This window comes from Balaenoptera physalus (genome assembly GCF_965194825.1).
Source record: "Balaenoptera physalus genome assembly, chromosome: 4".
Taxonomy (NCBI): Eukaryota; Metazoa; Chordata; class Mammalia; order Artiodactyla; family Balaenopteridae; genus Balaenoptera; species Balaenoptera physalus.
In genome coordinates, this window is record NC_138891.1 from 118,380,195 (window position 1) to 118,393,818 (window position 13,624).

The window sequence follows — 13,624 nt, forward strand, 5'->3', positions numbered from 1 at the left end:
TCTATATCTTGGTCTGGGTGGTGGTTACATGGGGGGTGGTATTCATTGGTAAAAATTTCACTGAACTGTACATTTAAGGTTTGTGTATCTTATTATATGTAAATCACCTCAATAAAATACTCTTACCAAGAAAAGATGTATTTAGCCCTGTTGGTTGATAATCAGTACACAAAAGGTTATGTTTTTATGTATAAGAAGGAATGATAAGGAGAAAATTTTAAAAGCTACCATTTATAACACACAAAACTATTAAAGACCAGGAATAAATCTAATAAGAAGTGTGCAAAAACTTCTAAGAAGAAAATTATTAAATAACACTGAGACATATTAATGAATATGGAAATAATTGGAAATGTATTGTGTTTCACAAATTGGAAGACTGAATATTGTAAAACCGGTCAGTTCTCCTTAAATTAACTTATGGGTTTAGTGCGATCACAATCAAAATACCAATAGATTTTTTTAAAGGAAATGTAGAAGATGAATACTCCCTTCCTCCCTTCCTCCCTCCCTCCCTCCGTCCCTTCCTTCCTCCTTCTCTTCCTTCCTTCCACCTTCTTTTTTCTTTTCTTTTTGGTTGATCTGTATAGCTTAAATGATATGCATGTTTTCCAGTGAGTATGTTGCTTGCTTGAAATAGACTTAGATGATCCAAAGTGGAATGTTTTCTATAACGCAATTTAAATAACAATACAAAAGAAAACAAGCAAAAAAAAAAAGCCCTCAAAATCAGCACGATAAAATTCTACTAGGAACATGAACACTTACCATAAGTAAGTGCTTTAAAGATTCACTCAATACAGTGTGTGGAAGGAAAAGAGACAGCAAAACATTTTGTCATCTTTTTATATTGTTGAATGCCATGGTCATGACTGGTGTTGAGAAGATAAGGTGATTGTAGTTGGGGTTGGTATTTGTGGCTTTTGGGCTTGCCTTTTTCAGTATGCTACATTTTGTTCTAAGCTATTTCTGAGCTCTGAGATTTGCAGTATTATTTTTTTATTCTCTCTCTCTACTTGCAGCCTTAATATCTGAAATGTAGCTATTGGCATACTTTACACTTTAAAGCGTGGGTAGAATCATTGGCTTCACTTTGTTTGGTGAGGCCAGGGAAGGAACCCTTATGAGGACTTGGCTTTATATAAAGCTTATATTAATATGCCAGGACTGGACTATAGAAAAGGACAAGGGCTTGGGAATGGAGAGCTCATATTTGGGCTAGAGGTTGGGCTTTTGCCAAAAAAAAAAAATAAAATAAAATGACAAAGAGATAGCAACATCTAATATTTTAATCTTCCATCTACTTCAAACACTTGTTTAGCCCCCCCCCCCCTTTTTTTTTTTTTTTTTTTTAATCATGTATGCTCTAGGGATGAAACAAATCCATGTTTCTATCCTCTGGATGCTGATGGGAGAGACTGGTTGATTAATAATTTTGTGCAGTGTAATAAATGTGTTTTATAAAGTCTTTTAGGAGCCAGGAGGAAGTGGTAGGAGGAAACCTACTGGAGCATGTTGTAAGTCCTTGGTGATTAAAAAACTAAATGTGTTATAAGCTGTAAATCAAGATCACAAAGTCATGGCATTCTTTCATCCACTATTTTTAGTACCATAATTCTACCATATTACCATATGTTTAAGGAATATTATAATAAATCTACTTCTTTAAAACTCATGCTTTTATTATAATGAATGATGATCTCTACCATATGACTGAATTGAGTTATAAGAATATTTAATTATATACATTTAAGTATGTATACCCACCCACCAAAAATAAATGTGGTTTAGAAATGGATACTTTAAAAAATTTTTATATCTTAGGTCACTTTGAGAAACAGTGAACATGTATGTCTTAAGCTCTACTCAGTTATTACAGTTTGTATGTAATTTTACCTCTGTAAAAAGTTTTATGGGAATGCTGGAGAGGTGGTATCTTCAGTTTATATCCTTGACTTTCTTTCCCTCCTCTTGTAACAAAAAGTGCAGGTAAGCTGCTTGGTCCTAGAAAGTACATTTGATGCCATACATTCTCCCAAAAGTAGGCAAGGGAACTAAAAAGCTTATATTATCACATTAATGTTTTCATACAACATGAAAATCAAGAGATGTATTTTCTTGGTGGGAGGGGGCTGAAGAGGAGGGTACCTGAACTGACTGTATCGAAACATTCAAAAAATACTTTCTGGATTTTAGTTTTTAGTAATCTTAACTAGATCTGGAATAAGAAGAATGTCATTATCTCAGGGGAGTCTGGATTGTAGATTTGGGATGGGTTGTTGACACTTGTGGGGAACAGGAGACCTAATTTTACTCAATATGGTCTTGAGGCTGAGTCTCATTTTGTTATTAACTTCATGTGACTTATTTTTATTTTTTCAATTTTTAATTATTTTTTTTAACCTCTTTATTGGAGTACATGTGACTTATTTTTAGACTTTAATTTTTGTAGACTGGGTACATTTTGTAGAAATCAGGTCTTCTCAGGTTTTCCATGACTTGTCTGTGTGACCTGTTTCCTGGTCACTATGATACAAATGATCTGGTGTGTTGGCATTGAAAAGGGTTATTTCTAATTAATATTTTATTATAATTAGAAGTTTAAAAATATGTAATGGTAGAGGACCATCCACCTAGAAGATTTAGGAATGAGTGTAGTTCTCCTTGTTCTCCTTCACTTTTGATCAGTTTATGCTTTTGGAATATACTGTAGAGTTCTCTTTTTTAATGGTTATTGTACATGCCCACTGGTGCTAATCAACTGCTGGATGCCTCTTCTGTCTCTTATATATGACCACTGGTGCTAATTCTTCTTTCCTGTTTGTGGTATTGTTGCTACTTCACCCAGAACCCATTGCTTGTTTTAGTTCATTCATTTCTAATTACCAATATAGAAATAAGGTTCCTTTATTTATACTTCTGGATATACATATGTTACAAAAGGAGCAAACTTTTCAAATGAAAACACTCCCATTTATAAAAGTCAATAAATAATTAAATATACCTTGTTATATAAAATAGACTTTGGTGTTGTATTTACCTTTTGTATACTATGTGTTAACTTTTCTCTTTTGAAGTAGTCGCCTTGTACAAATTTAATTTTTCCAGTTGATTATTCTTATTCTTATATTATGTTGAATTGTACAACTTGAACAGTAGGAATTCTCTCAAGTTGGCTCTTTGACTTACCTCCCCTTTATGTTCTTTAAAACTTATTTCTGATAAGAGTGGGATGTTCTAGATAAATGCTGATTTTCTTATGCCCCAATTCATCTAACTAAATACCTTCCAAGGAGTTCTAGTACCTTTTAGTGGTCAATAGTTTAAGGGAAAAAGCTTGTATGGGCCAAGGTTGCATGGAGAGTTGATATTTGGGCAGAGTACTGCTGCTAATGTTGGACCACTCTTAAAAGGGTATACTGTTTATTTTTAAATATGTGAGTTTACTTTGATCTTTACATTGTAATGTATCATGTTGTTTTCTTTTTTTTTTAATTAATTAATTAATTTATGGCTGCGTCGGGTCTTCGTTGCTACGCACAGGCTTTCTCTAGTTGTGGCGAGCGGGGACTACTCTTCGTTGTGGTGTGCGGGCTTCTCATTGCAGTTGGTTTCTCTTGTTGTGGAGCATGGGCTCTAGGCGCGTGGCTTCAGTAGTTGTGGCACGCGGGCTCAGTAGTTGTGGCTCGCGGGCTCTAGAGCACAGGCTCAGTAGTTGTGGTGCACGGGCTTAGTTGCTCCGTGGCATATGGGATCTTTCCAGACCAGAGCTTGAACCAGTGTCCCCTGCATTGGCAGGCGGATTCTTAACCACTGTGCCACCAGGGACGTCCCGATCATGTTGTTTTCTGCTTTCTTTTTTTCAGTATGTGGTTTTACTGATTCCCAAAGAAGACTCTAGCCTACATTCATATAAGTTATTTTAAGTAATACTGGTTTGGAATCTAATACATTGTATCTAATGTCATTTTATAAGGTTAGAGACAAAAGAATAATTTACTTTTTCTGCATAATTAAGGAAGATAGCTATATTATTTTGACATTAATCTGATAGAGCAAAATCTTTAGGAGAAAGATAGTGTAGCATGAATGAGATTTTCTCAAGAAGCCAAAAAAGTTGAAAAAACTTCTTCTTGCTGAGGTTTTATAATGAATACAAAATGAGTTAAGATATTTAGCTATTATTTATGCTTATTCAGAATAGTAAGTAACACATGTCTTGAGCAGGCAAAAATGCATGGTTAGTTTATATGTGGGGATTAGGGTTTTCCAGCATGTTGTTGCATGCTTAAGAGCAAGAAGAACACCATTAAGCAAAGTAGCATTACTCTTAGCCGTGTTTAGATATTTTAGATATATTTTTAGATATTCTGTAGGTGCATTTATTTTGAAGAGGTTAATCTTTTATTATTATGATATGTAGATATTTATTTCAGTAGATTTTTCCCTAGGCAAACTTCTGGGTAAAAAAGTGAACACATAAATACTCTCTCCCTTCATTTAGCTCTTGTAGAATCATGGATCTCTAGAACTGAAAGGAACCCTAGAATTTACCTTACCCTTTTTATAATAGAAAAGGAAATTAATGGTCAGAGGAATAACAGTACAGTTTTTTTCAATTTTTAGTTTTCTTGATTCAAAGTAATTCTTATAAAAATTAGTCATTATGTTATATTGTAAATATGTACTTCAATACAGTGACTTTTCAGAAAACTTATCTAGGTACTGTATCCGTGGTACTAAGCCTCTAATTTGTTGAAACATAATTTAATATATTTCCTATTACATAATGCTGTCTTTTTGTGTTTGAAATTTCCTTTTTCTGAGAAAAATAGGCTGCATGCCTCTTGATGTGTTGGCATTGCCACGGCTATGTTCTTAAAGAAAACTAGCCTCTGCTTGAGTAAATTTAGTTTTAAATATTACTTCCCCAGATGGATTGTCTAGAGCTTAATCTATTAAAATCCTTAGTTTATAGTATGCTATTTTCTAGGGTACAGCACTAAATTAATACTGTACTTTTTCCCCCCATCATCTTCTTCCCATTGTTCAAGAGTTCTTGAAGCCAGCATAGCAGAAAATAAAGCATGTTTGAAGAGGACACCTACTGAAGTTTGGAGAGATTCTCGAAACCCTTATGATAGAAAAAGGCAGGACAAAGTTCCTGTTGGACTAAAGAATGTTGGCAATACTTGCTGGTTTAGTGCTGTTATTCAGGTAAGAGTCTTTATGCAGATCTTATTTGGTGGGCCTGACAGCAATGGAAAGTGGGTTGGGGTTGTGTTTCTTTTAAGCTGTATACTTTATATATAACTGCAGACCAGGTTTTAGTATGCCTTTCTGTCTACTAACCTAGTTTGGGGATTGCAGTATTCCCCACCCCACTTTGTTCCTCATTCCCAGTATGGAGTTTTAATGATAGAACACTACCTAATGCATTACTCAGAATTAATTTTTCTTCCTTCCCGTTTGTTGGGAATTGTCAGAGTGGAAAGAAAATATTTTTGTATATAAATCCCTGCAAATTTAGGGAAGGATGTAACCAAGATATGAAACCAAAACTGTGTTTTTTTGTGAGTCAGATCAGAATTATTTATATATAATGGAAAATATCATTCAAGAATTATAGTCATTTAAATACTATTTTTATGTAAGAGAGCATTTTATTTGAGGAGGGAACAGATTGACAAATAATTCTCAATACGTATATGAGAATGACGTAAAGAATAAATGTTGATAAATCAAGAATAACATATTTTCTTTCTAACTTGGAAAGGCCTTAATGAAATGTTTCTTGAGCTCCTTATTCTAAAATAAAAAATGTTTGTATGCATAGATATCCATCATCTTCTCAATTTGGAGTAGTTTTCTTTTTTTTTTTAAACTTTTATGTGATATGACTTTTGTCATAAATCTTTACCATTCTCAGACATTGATAATGTTATCTGTCAAATTGCAAAACGTTAAATTAAAGTCTCCTTAAATAAAACAATCTGTGAATAATAACATGCTCTTAATTTTAATTGCCATTTAGGAAAATTAGTATTTGTGCTTATTTTCCTAACACAGCTGAATTGTAGCTTATTTATTATTTCTGATGAGTACTTTTAAAATCATTAGATGTTTTCTAATTTACATTCTTTTACATTCAAAATATCTCCTCATTTTGTACTTTTCCAAAACTGTATATGGCGTAAACTTTCATATGATATTAAAGCAACTCACAGGTTATTAAGTTCATTTCTACAAGGTTGTTAATTGTGTTCTCTAGGCGATTAACCTGTAGTTTTAACTTTTTTTCTACTTCCATGTTATTTCCAACTCTTTTCTGCCTTTCTGGCAAATAATATTATATAATTTGATTTCCTTTGGTTTTCTGGATTTATGCCTCACTTTTTAATAAACTGTGGTATACACTAATTAATAATATGCTATGTTATTTGTTTTCCAGCCTATTAAAATGTTAAGGAATACCTGGATTAGCATAAATTTGTGATGATACTTTTGTTCTTGGCCTTGAATATGCATTAATTGTTCACTTGCGTGCCAACAATATCTCAAACTTTATTTACTATCTTAATCTCTTAGATCTTCTTACTAGGCTACCTTGCTTTACTTGCACTGTTAGTAAAGGCTTTTGCATTTCATTGTTCAATCTAAATTTCATAATTTAGTCATCATTTTAAAATATGAAGCACAGTTTTAAGGCTCTGATCTGAGTGTTTATGAGTATGCTTTGCAGCCTGTATTTGGACAAGTAGATGCTACCTTTACACTATTACAGCCAGTAAATGAGGCTCATTGGTTAGCTGTTTCTCTTAGAAAACTATAAGAAGTAAGAAAGTGCTTCTAAAAAATCAATAGTTTAGTTAGAATAAACACCTAGGAGAAGTAACCGCTAACCTTGAAAAATTTGGATTATAATAAAGTAATAAGATACTGACTTGGGGATGTGGAAAAACATTAAGCTTCAGAGTTCAGAAAATTGTGGGTGGGAAGAAAACTTTATCTGGAGATAACTTCGTTTTGTTTTTGAATGTAATTTTAAAGTCTCTTAACCCATTTTAAGTACCTTTTACTTTTCATTTCTAGTAATTGAAATATTATATTTTTTCATTTCTTGACATTTGCTTAATTCCACAGACATCTGAAATATAACAGTTTATCATCATAAATGGAACTTTTCACTTATGAAAGAAAATTTGGGTAGGAAATCTATATTAGTGTTGGAAGTTTTTTAATTGTATTTTCCAAAGCAAGGTGGAACTTGTTCAGACTGTGACATAAATGTACTGTGAAGTTTCAGTTACAAACTTTTCTCAGGGATGGAATTTATTATACTTAGTTGGCAAGACTAGTATGAAACAACTGGGAATTCTTTTCTTTGTAAATATTTCTACCAATTATAGTAGTTTACTGGGATTATAAATCTCTAACTTCAGAGTAGGTAATGAGGATAGACTACAGAAGGCACAGCTTTGTTATATTTGTTCCTTTAGGTACTGAGACCTAAGTATTTTGGAATAAAAGGGGAACAATATCAGAAAGAGACTGTAAGCAAAGAGAAGGTTGTACAGAGAATGGCTTACATAATCTTTTGGATGCTAATAATATTAGCCTGACTGTCTTTAGATTGGGTATCAACCAGTTATCTAGTCAGGACTATTTTCATCCTGTTCAAAAGGAACTTTTATGTAGAAAGTACGAATTGGGGCTGCTTTTTCCACTAGGGTGTCAGTGAATTAGGTAGTTACTTATAGGAATATGTTCTCCTCTTTCTCTGGTTTGGGGTGTTAAATTCAAGTAATCCGTGGATTCTCATGATAAACCTTAGCACCATTCCCATTTGGATGCCTCTGAGATGCTCAGAAGTAAGGTGCTCATACTTCTCAGTTTGCCTGGTACAGTCCCAGTTTACTCACATGGTAGCTCTATCAGCACCTATTAATTAGTCTTGAAGCCCTTTTTCATACTCAGAAGGGTTATGGGTTGGATGATAAGGTATATGGTCGCCTTATGCATAAATTATGAAACTCTAAGTTGACTAAAATACAGGCATCCTGAGGGCAGAGAGCACATCATCTAAGTTACTGTTCTGTACCAGTGTATAGTAGAGTGTCTGACACGTTGGAGGAACCCTTTAAGTAATTACTGAGTTAGTAAATGAATGAACCGTAAAGGAGCATATATTACTTATGGTGGAATTGAAGACTTAAGGTGCTTCTACCACTCTAATGTATTAAAGTATGGTATTGAAAAGGTGCTGCAAGTTTTCAAAACATTTCAGGATATCATTTAACGTGTTTTTCACAGCACTTGCTTTTGTCTCTAATTTTCGTCAAAGAACATGAGTACATAGTTCAAAGAGAAAACCAAAAATTCCATAGCAATAAAAGCCTTGTGAAAAACAGCAGTCCTCTGCTCCAAACCACCCTGCCTGAGAAACATAGTCCTGCTTCTTAAAGGCATCTACAACCAATTCTAGCTGTTTCTCTTGCTATCTTCGTTTTTCTAAATGACATGGCTTTCTGCAAAGATAGATGAGGATTTAGCTCTTTCATTTCACCTACCTAGAATTGCCTTTCCTTTCATCTCCCAACATAGTTATATCACCAGTTAAAAATAGTCAGTAGTCAGTGTTTACATTTTCTTTGGCTTTGTAGACATTGTGGTGGTTTACTAAGACTACCCCTCTGTAATTCTTTGTTTTCCTGGAGTTGTCAGTTGCCACCTTTTCTTCTCTCTGTTTTCTGTATACTTATTTATCCTTAAAAATTTCCAGCTGCTTCAACCTCTCTTTTGAGGTATTATCAATAGTGTGTTTCATATACTCAAACATCTCAAACATGTTAACTCTTTTTTTTTCTTTTTTTTTCTTTTTTTTTTTTTTTGGTGAGGGGAGTCCTTTACAACATGAGATTTCTGTGCCTCAAATCCAGACTGGATTCTCATTTTTTTGTGGTTTAAGCATGGTTGCTAACTTTCCAAAAGCAAGTCTAGAGAAAGGGAATTGGGGAAGGGACAATTGGGGGTCAGTTGGCAGGCTTTCACTTAACCCTGTTTGTAGCCCTGAATCTCATCCTACCCTGAAATACACTATGACTGATTTTTATGAACCTGAGTCAGTTAAGTTATATTCAAAGTTTAAATTTTCCTGTATTCCACAGAGGAGAGAGTACTTGTCTGATGCTTCTCAGTCTGGGAAGGACATAGGGCTTTAATTGCTCTGTATACAGACTTTCAGTTTTTAATCATGCCAGTCTCTTTCTATCTCACCTTGCAACTTATCTGATACCATTTCATTTTTTAAAAAATCCACCAAGAAGAATTTATGTTGCTTTTCCTTAGTATCTTTCATTATAGACAGTTTATGTCTCCCTTTGCTCTCTTGTCATCACTCTTTTTGTTTTCCACAAATTATGTATTTAAACTCTCATCTTCCATTAGCTCTCTGATATTAGCAAGAGTTTAACCAAACTCTACTTTAACAAATTTCAAAATTGACACATTAGCTTTGGACTGAATGAAAGGATACTTGTTTTCAATGTGTATGACTCACAAACACAATTTAGGCAGTAGTGACAATTACTCTTTCCCACCCCTTTTGAAGGAATGTGTTGACTAATAGTACTATGCCTGATTTAGGGTATAGATTGGTACTTAAAATAAATTTCTGTGATTTGTTGTGATAATCCATGGTCACAAATTCTACTTTGGGTAGTAGCATATTAAGTTGTTTTCAGCCGTCTACCTGCTCATATTTTGCTAGAGTCCAAAACAAAACAAAAGAAAAATGAAATCAGCTTTTTGAAGGCATCATAAACACTAAAGCAGTGAGGAATTTTGAGGCTACACTTTGAGAGAACAAGAATTTCAGAGAGTAAGCTTCACATTTTGGGCTGATTTTATCTTTGAGGCAATTTCCGGAGTGACTGCTGATTGGCTGGGGAGCTAAGCAAAGTTTCACACAGGCTTGGAGCCCTAGGAAACACCTGAGATTTTCAGTTAAATTCTAAAGGGCTACACCCTAGAATTAACTGAGAACTGAAAATAGGCCAGGCTTTATAATTTGTGAATCCCAGCTTGAGATTTTCTCAGAATTGATTGGGTTAAGATGATCTAGGTTTGCAAGTAGTCCCAGTTTTGCTGCCGGCCAGAAGGAAATGTAAATTCTGTTAGAAGATACTATCATCTCGAACTTTGAATTTTCTCCAGTTTTTTACATACAATGTCTAGCACTCAAATCAGTCATAATTAGTTATATCAGAAAATAAGACATGTCCAAAAATTAAGAGAAAACAATGGATAATTAGAAATATACCTACAAGGAAACCTAAAAATCGAATTATTTGTTATGTAACTATTACTGTGCTCAAAGAATTAGAAGCATGATTGAGAATTTTGATAGAAAACTAAAATCTGTAAAAAAAGAACAAAATAGAAATTTTAGAACGGAAAAATATGATAAATGAAGTTAAGATATCAGTGGAAGAGTTTAGCAGGATATCAGACACAACTGAAGAGAGAATTAGTCAACTGGACAGTTTGTGGAACATTTTCACACTAAAGCCATGAAATACAGATAAGAGCATATAAGAGATATTTTGGACATGGTGTAAATTGTACTAACACAATTTATTTTTGGTTCCAGAGGGAAACTAAAAGGGAAATAGGCTAAAAACAATATTTGAAGAGATGACAAAGAATATTCCAAACTTGATGAAAGAGATGAAGCCACAGATTAGGGAAGCAGTAGGAACCAGGTAGTATGAATGTAAAGAATACTACATCAAGGCACATCATAGTAAAACAGCAAAACACTCTAGACAAAGAAAATACTAAAAGTAGCCAGATGGAAAAGGTGTATCGCCTCTATGATGGAGCAAAAATAAGACTAACGGTTGACTTCTCAACAGAAATGCTATCTTTAAAGTTCTGGGAAAAGTTAACTGGCTGCCTAGAATTCTATAACTAGCAAAAATCTTTAAAAAATGAAAAGAAACCCCACAATTTTCAGTTTAGCAGAAGCTGAAATAATTTGTTACCAGGAGACCCACACCAAAGGAAATTCTAAAGGGTGTTCAGGAAGAAGAAAAAAGTTTTCCAGTGGGAGCTCAGAGCATAGGAGTGGGATTGAGATTCTCCAGATTTGTCAATATTCTCTTTCCTATTTAAATTCCTTGTAAGAACAGTCTATACTTTGTCCCCCTTAGTTTTATCCCATTTCTTCAGGACTCATTGCTGCTCTTCTTCCATTCTGCCATTCTACTGGAAAGGTGACTTCCCAATTGACAAGTCTAACGATTATTTTCTTGCCCTTACCTTATTAGAATGTGGCAACCTTCAACCTTTGCTAATCTTGTCCTTCATGAAATTTGCCAATGATTCTTTGATGTACTCCAGAATCTTCTGTGGTACTTTATATCTTTGTTGAGAGGTTCCTGACATAGGATTTTTTAAAGCTCTGCAGTTATTCTGATACACAACTATGTTTGAAAGCTTTCTCTACTCCTTTTTCTTCTGTGATCTCATACTCCACACTTCCTTTACTATTTTTATTTTGTCTTTCTAATAGCTCTTTTTCCTCTGGCTTTTAAATGCTGCTTCTTCCTTAAGTTTCTGATTTTGGTCTGTTATTGTACTTACTATTTCTGATTTATAACATCTGCTCTCATTGTTTTAACTTGCAATAACAAGATAGTACAAGGGCAGAGACTTGATATATTTTATTCTCTGCTGCCTGTCTTCCTTGTGTCTGGCATGTAGTGGGTGCTCCATAAATATTTGTTAAATGAATGAATAAATGAATGAATATGTTCATATTGCTTAATTAAAAAATACTTCAGATCACAATTATCAGTTTTATGGTTTTACCTTTCATATTTAGGTCTTTAATCCACATCTATATCTATATATCTATATATGACTATTTCTTTATATATAGTGGACCAGTTTTCCCAACACCCAGTACTAAACAAAATCTTGTTTTCTTATGGATTTGTGGTGCTATTTTTATTTTCTAGCAAGTTGGCTAACCCATCTTTTACGAAGATTTAATACATTATCACCTCCGGTACAATGATTTTCAAACTTTATAAACTGTGTGAGTCACAGAAAGGAATACGTTTTACATTGTAAAACACTTTACACATACATATGTATGTAAAAATATCACCAATGAAAATTTTACAAATGATACTCTGGTGAATTGACTGTTTATGACATGTTCTGATATTTTCCATTATATTTTATTTCAGTTTTTAAAATTAATGTTTATCATGATGACATTAACGGGTTACAAGCTATAGCTTAAAAACATAGCTGCAGGAAGCTTTTTCATGAGCATCTTTCACATGCTTTCATTATGCTCTACATGATCAATATTACTGTATTTTGGAGTAACACTGCTATTGTTATAATTAAATATCTGTCTCCTTTCTAGGTTGTGTGTCTCCTTGACGATTAGCGATAATACGTAATTTCTTTGTGTCTCTATCACCTAGCATCTGGCCCATAAATTTATTTGTACTATATTTTTGTAGAATTGATACCTCTAGAAAACTCATGCTGAACATAACATGTCTAAAAAGTTCTTGACTTTGCATTTGTGTAGATTTTATTTTGAGGAAACTGCTTAGGCACATAGTAACATAAAGAAAGGAAACTTTTAATAATATATATTATGTTTTTTTGAGTTGTCCACGAATAATTTTCTCCTTTGCAGTACCGTAAATATTGTTAATGATCAAGAATAATATGTCAAAATTTAAAAAATGTGACTTCTTCTCAGGGAGAAAATAGGCCTTCTTGTGCTAGTGGGAAATATTCTGTATATAAAATAAATCTCTCAGGCCAGTCATATGTTTACAGTTCTGTTAATAGAATTTTCCCTTCGGTTATCTTAAATTGTTGTTCTTTTTCAGTCATTATTCAATCTTTTGGAATTTAGAAGACTAGTTCTGAATTACAAGCCACCATCAAATGTTCAAGAATTACCCCGAAACCAAAAGGTAAAATTATGAAAAATTTTTAAGCAGAGTATATATGGTCTTCATATTCTTTTATCTGTGCTTGCTTTTGGGAATTTGCCAAATCAAATCTGAAATAGTGTCAAATTTGAATGTGAACCTATTAATCTCAGCTACAACAGTAACTTCCTATTCTTGGTTACTATATTGTAAATATGAATTTTTCTTCACCTGTGTGTCAGTAATAGGCCAATTTTTTTGTTTCACTTTAGTAATTGCTTTTTTCTTCTTTTTTCTGGATGTCAAATTTCAGTAAATTTTATAGGTTACCATTTACAATTCAAGGTCTTTACTCAGTTGCCTCCTGAAAAATTGTGTGGAAATCAAAAATTTTTCAGTTATTTCTGTAGATGAGCTCTTTAAAAGGTTAGTTTTGCACTGGTTGTCTTTGCAGTGCAAATCTGTAACTTCTAATATTGTTAGGCAATATAATGTGACAGAGAGCACAGGCATCAGGACCACATTGGCTGGGTTCTGGCTGTGGACCTGCTTGATCTAGTTACTGCTCGTTTTCCTTATCTGAAAAGCATAAATAATAACAGCAATTATTTTATAGAGTTGCTGTGAGAATTAAATGAGATAAAACACATAAAGGA

At 33.5% G+C, this 13,624-nt stretch overlaps 1 protein-coding gene and 1 long non-coding RNA gene across 6 annotated transcripts in view; one reads left to right on the forward strand and one right to left on the reverse strand.

Annotated features, from left to right (window-relative positions):
• Positions 1-13,624, forward strand: part of USP25 (ubiquitin specific peptidase 25) — a 138,133-nt gene that overhangs the window by 41,476 nt on the left and 83,033 nt on the right. For all 5 annotated transcript variants that reach the window (XM_082460335.1, XM_082460336.1, XM_082460337.1 and 2 more), the window contains exons 5-6: positions 5,055-5,217; positions 12,924-13,010. In XM_082460335.1, coding sequence (XP_082316461.1) covers positions 5,055-5,217; positions 12,924-13,010 — 250 coding nt within the window. The remainder of the gene's footprint in view (positions 1-5,054; positions 5,218-12,923; positions 13,011-13,624) is intronic.
• Positions 1-13,624, reverse strand: part of LOC309660204 — a 417,957-nt gene that overhangs the window by 39,646 nt on the left and 364,687 nt on the right. The gene's annotated exons all lie outside the window — the stretch shown is intronic.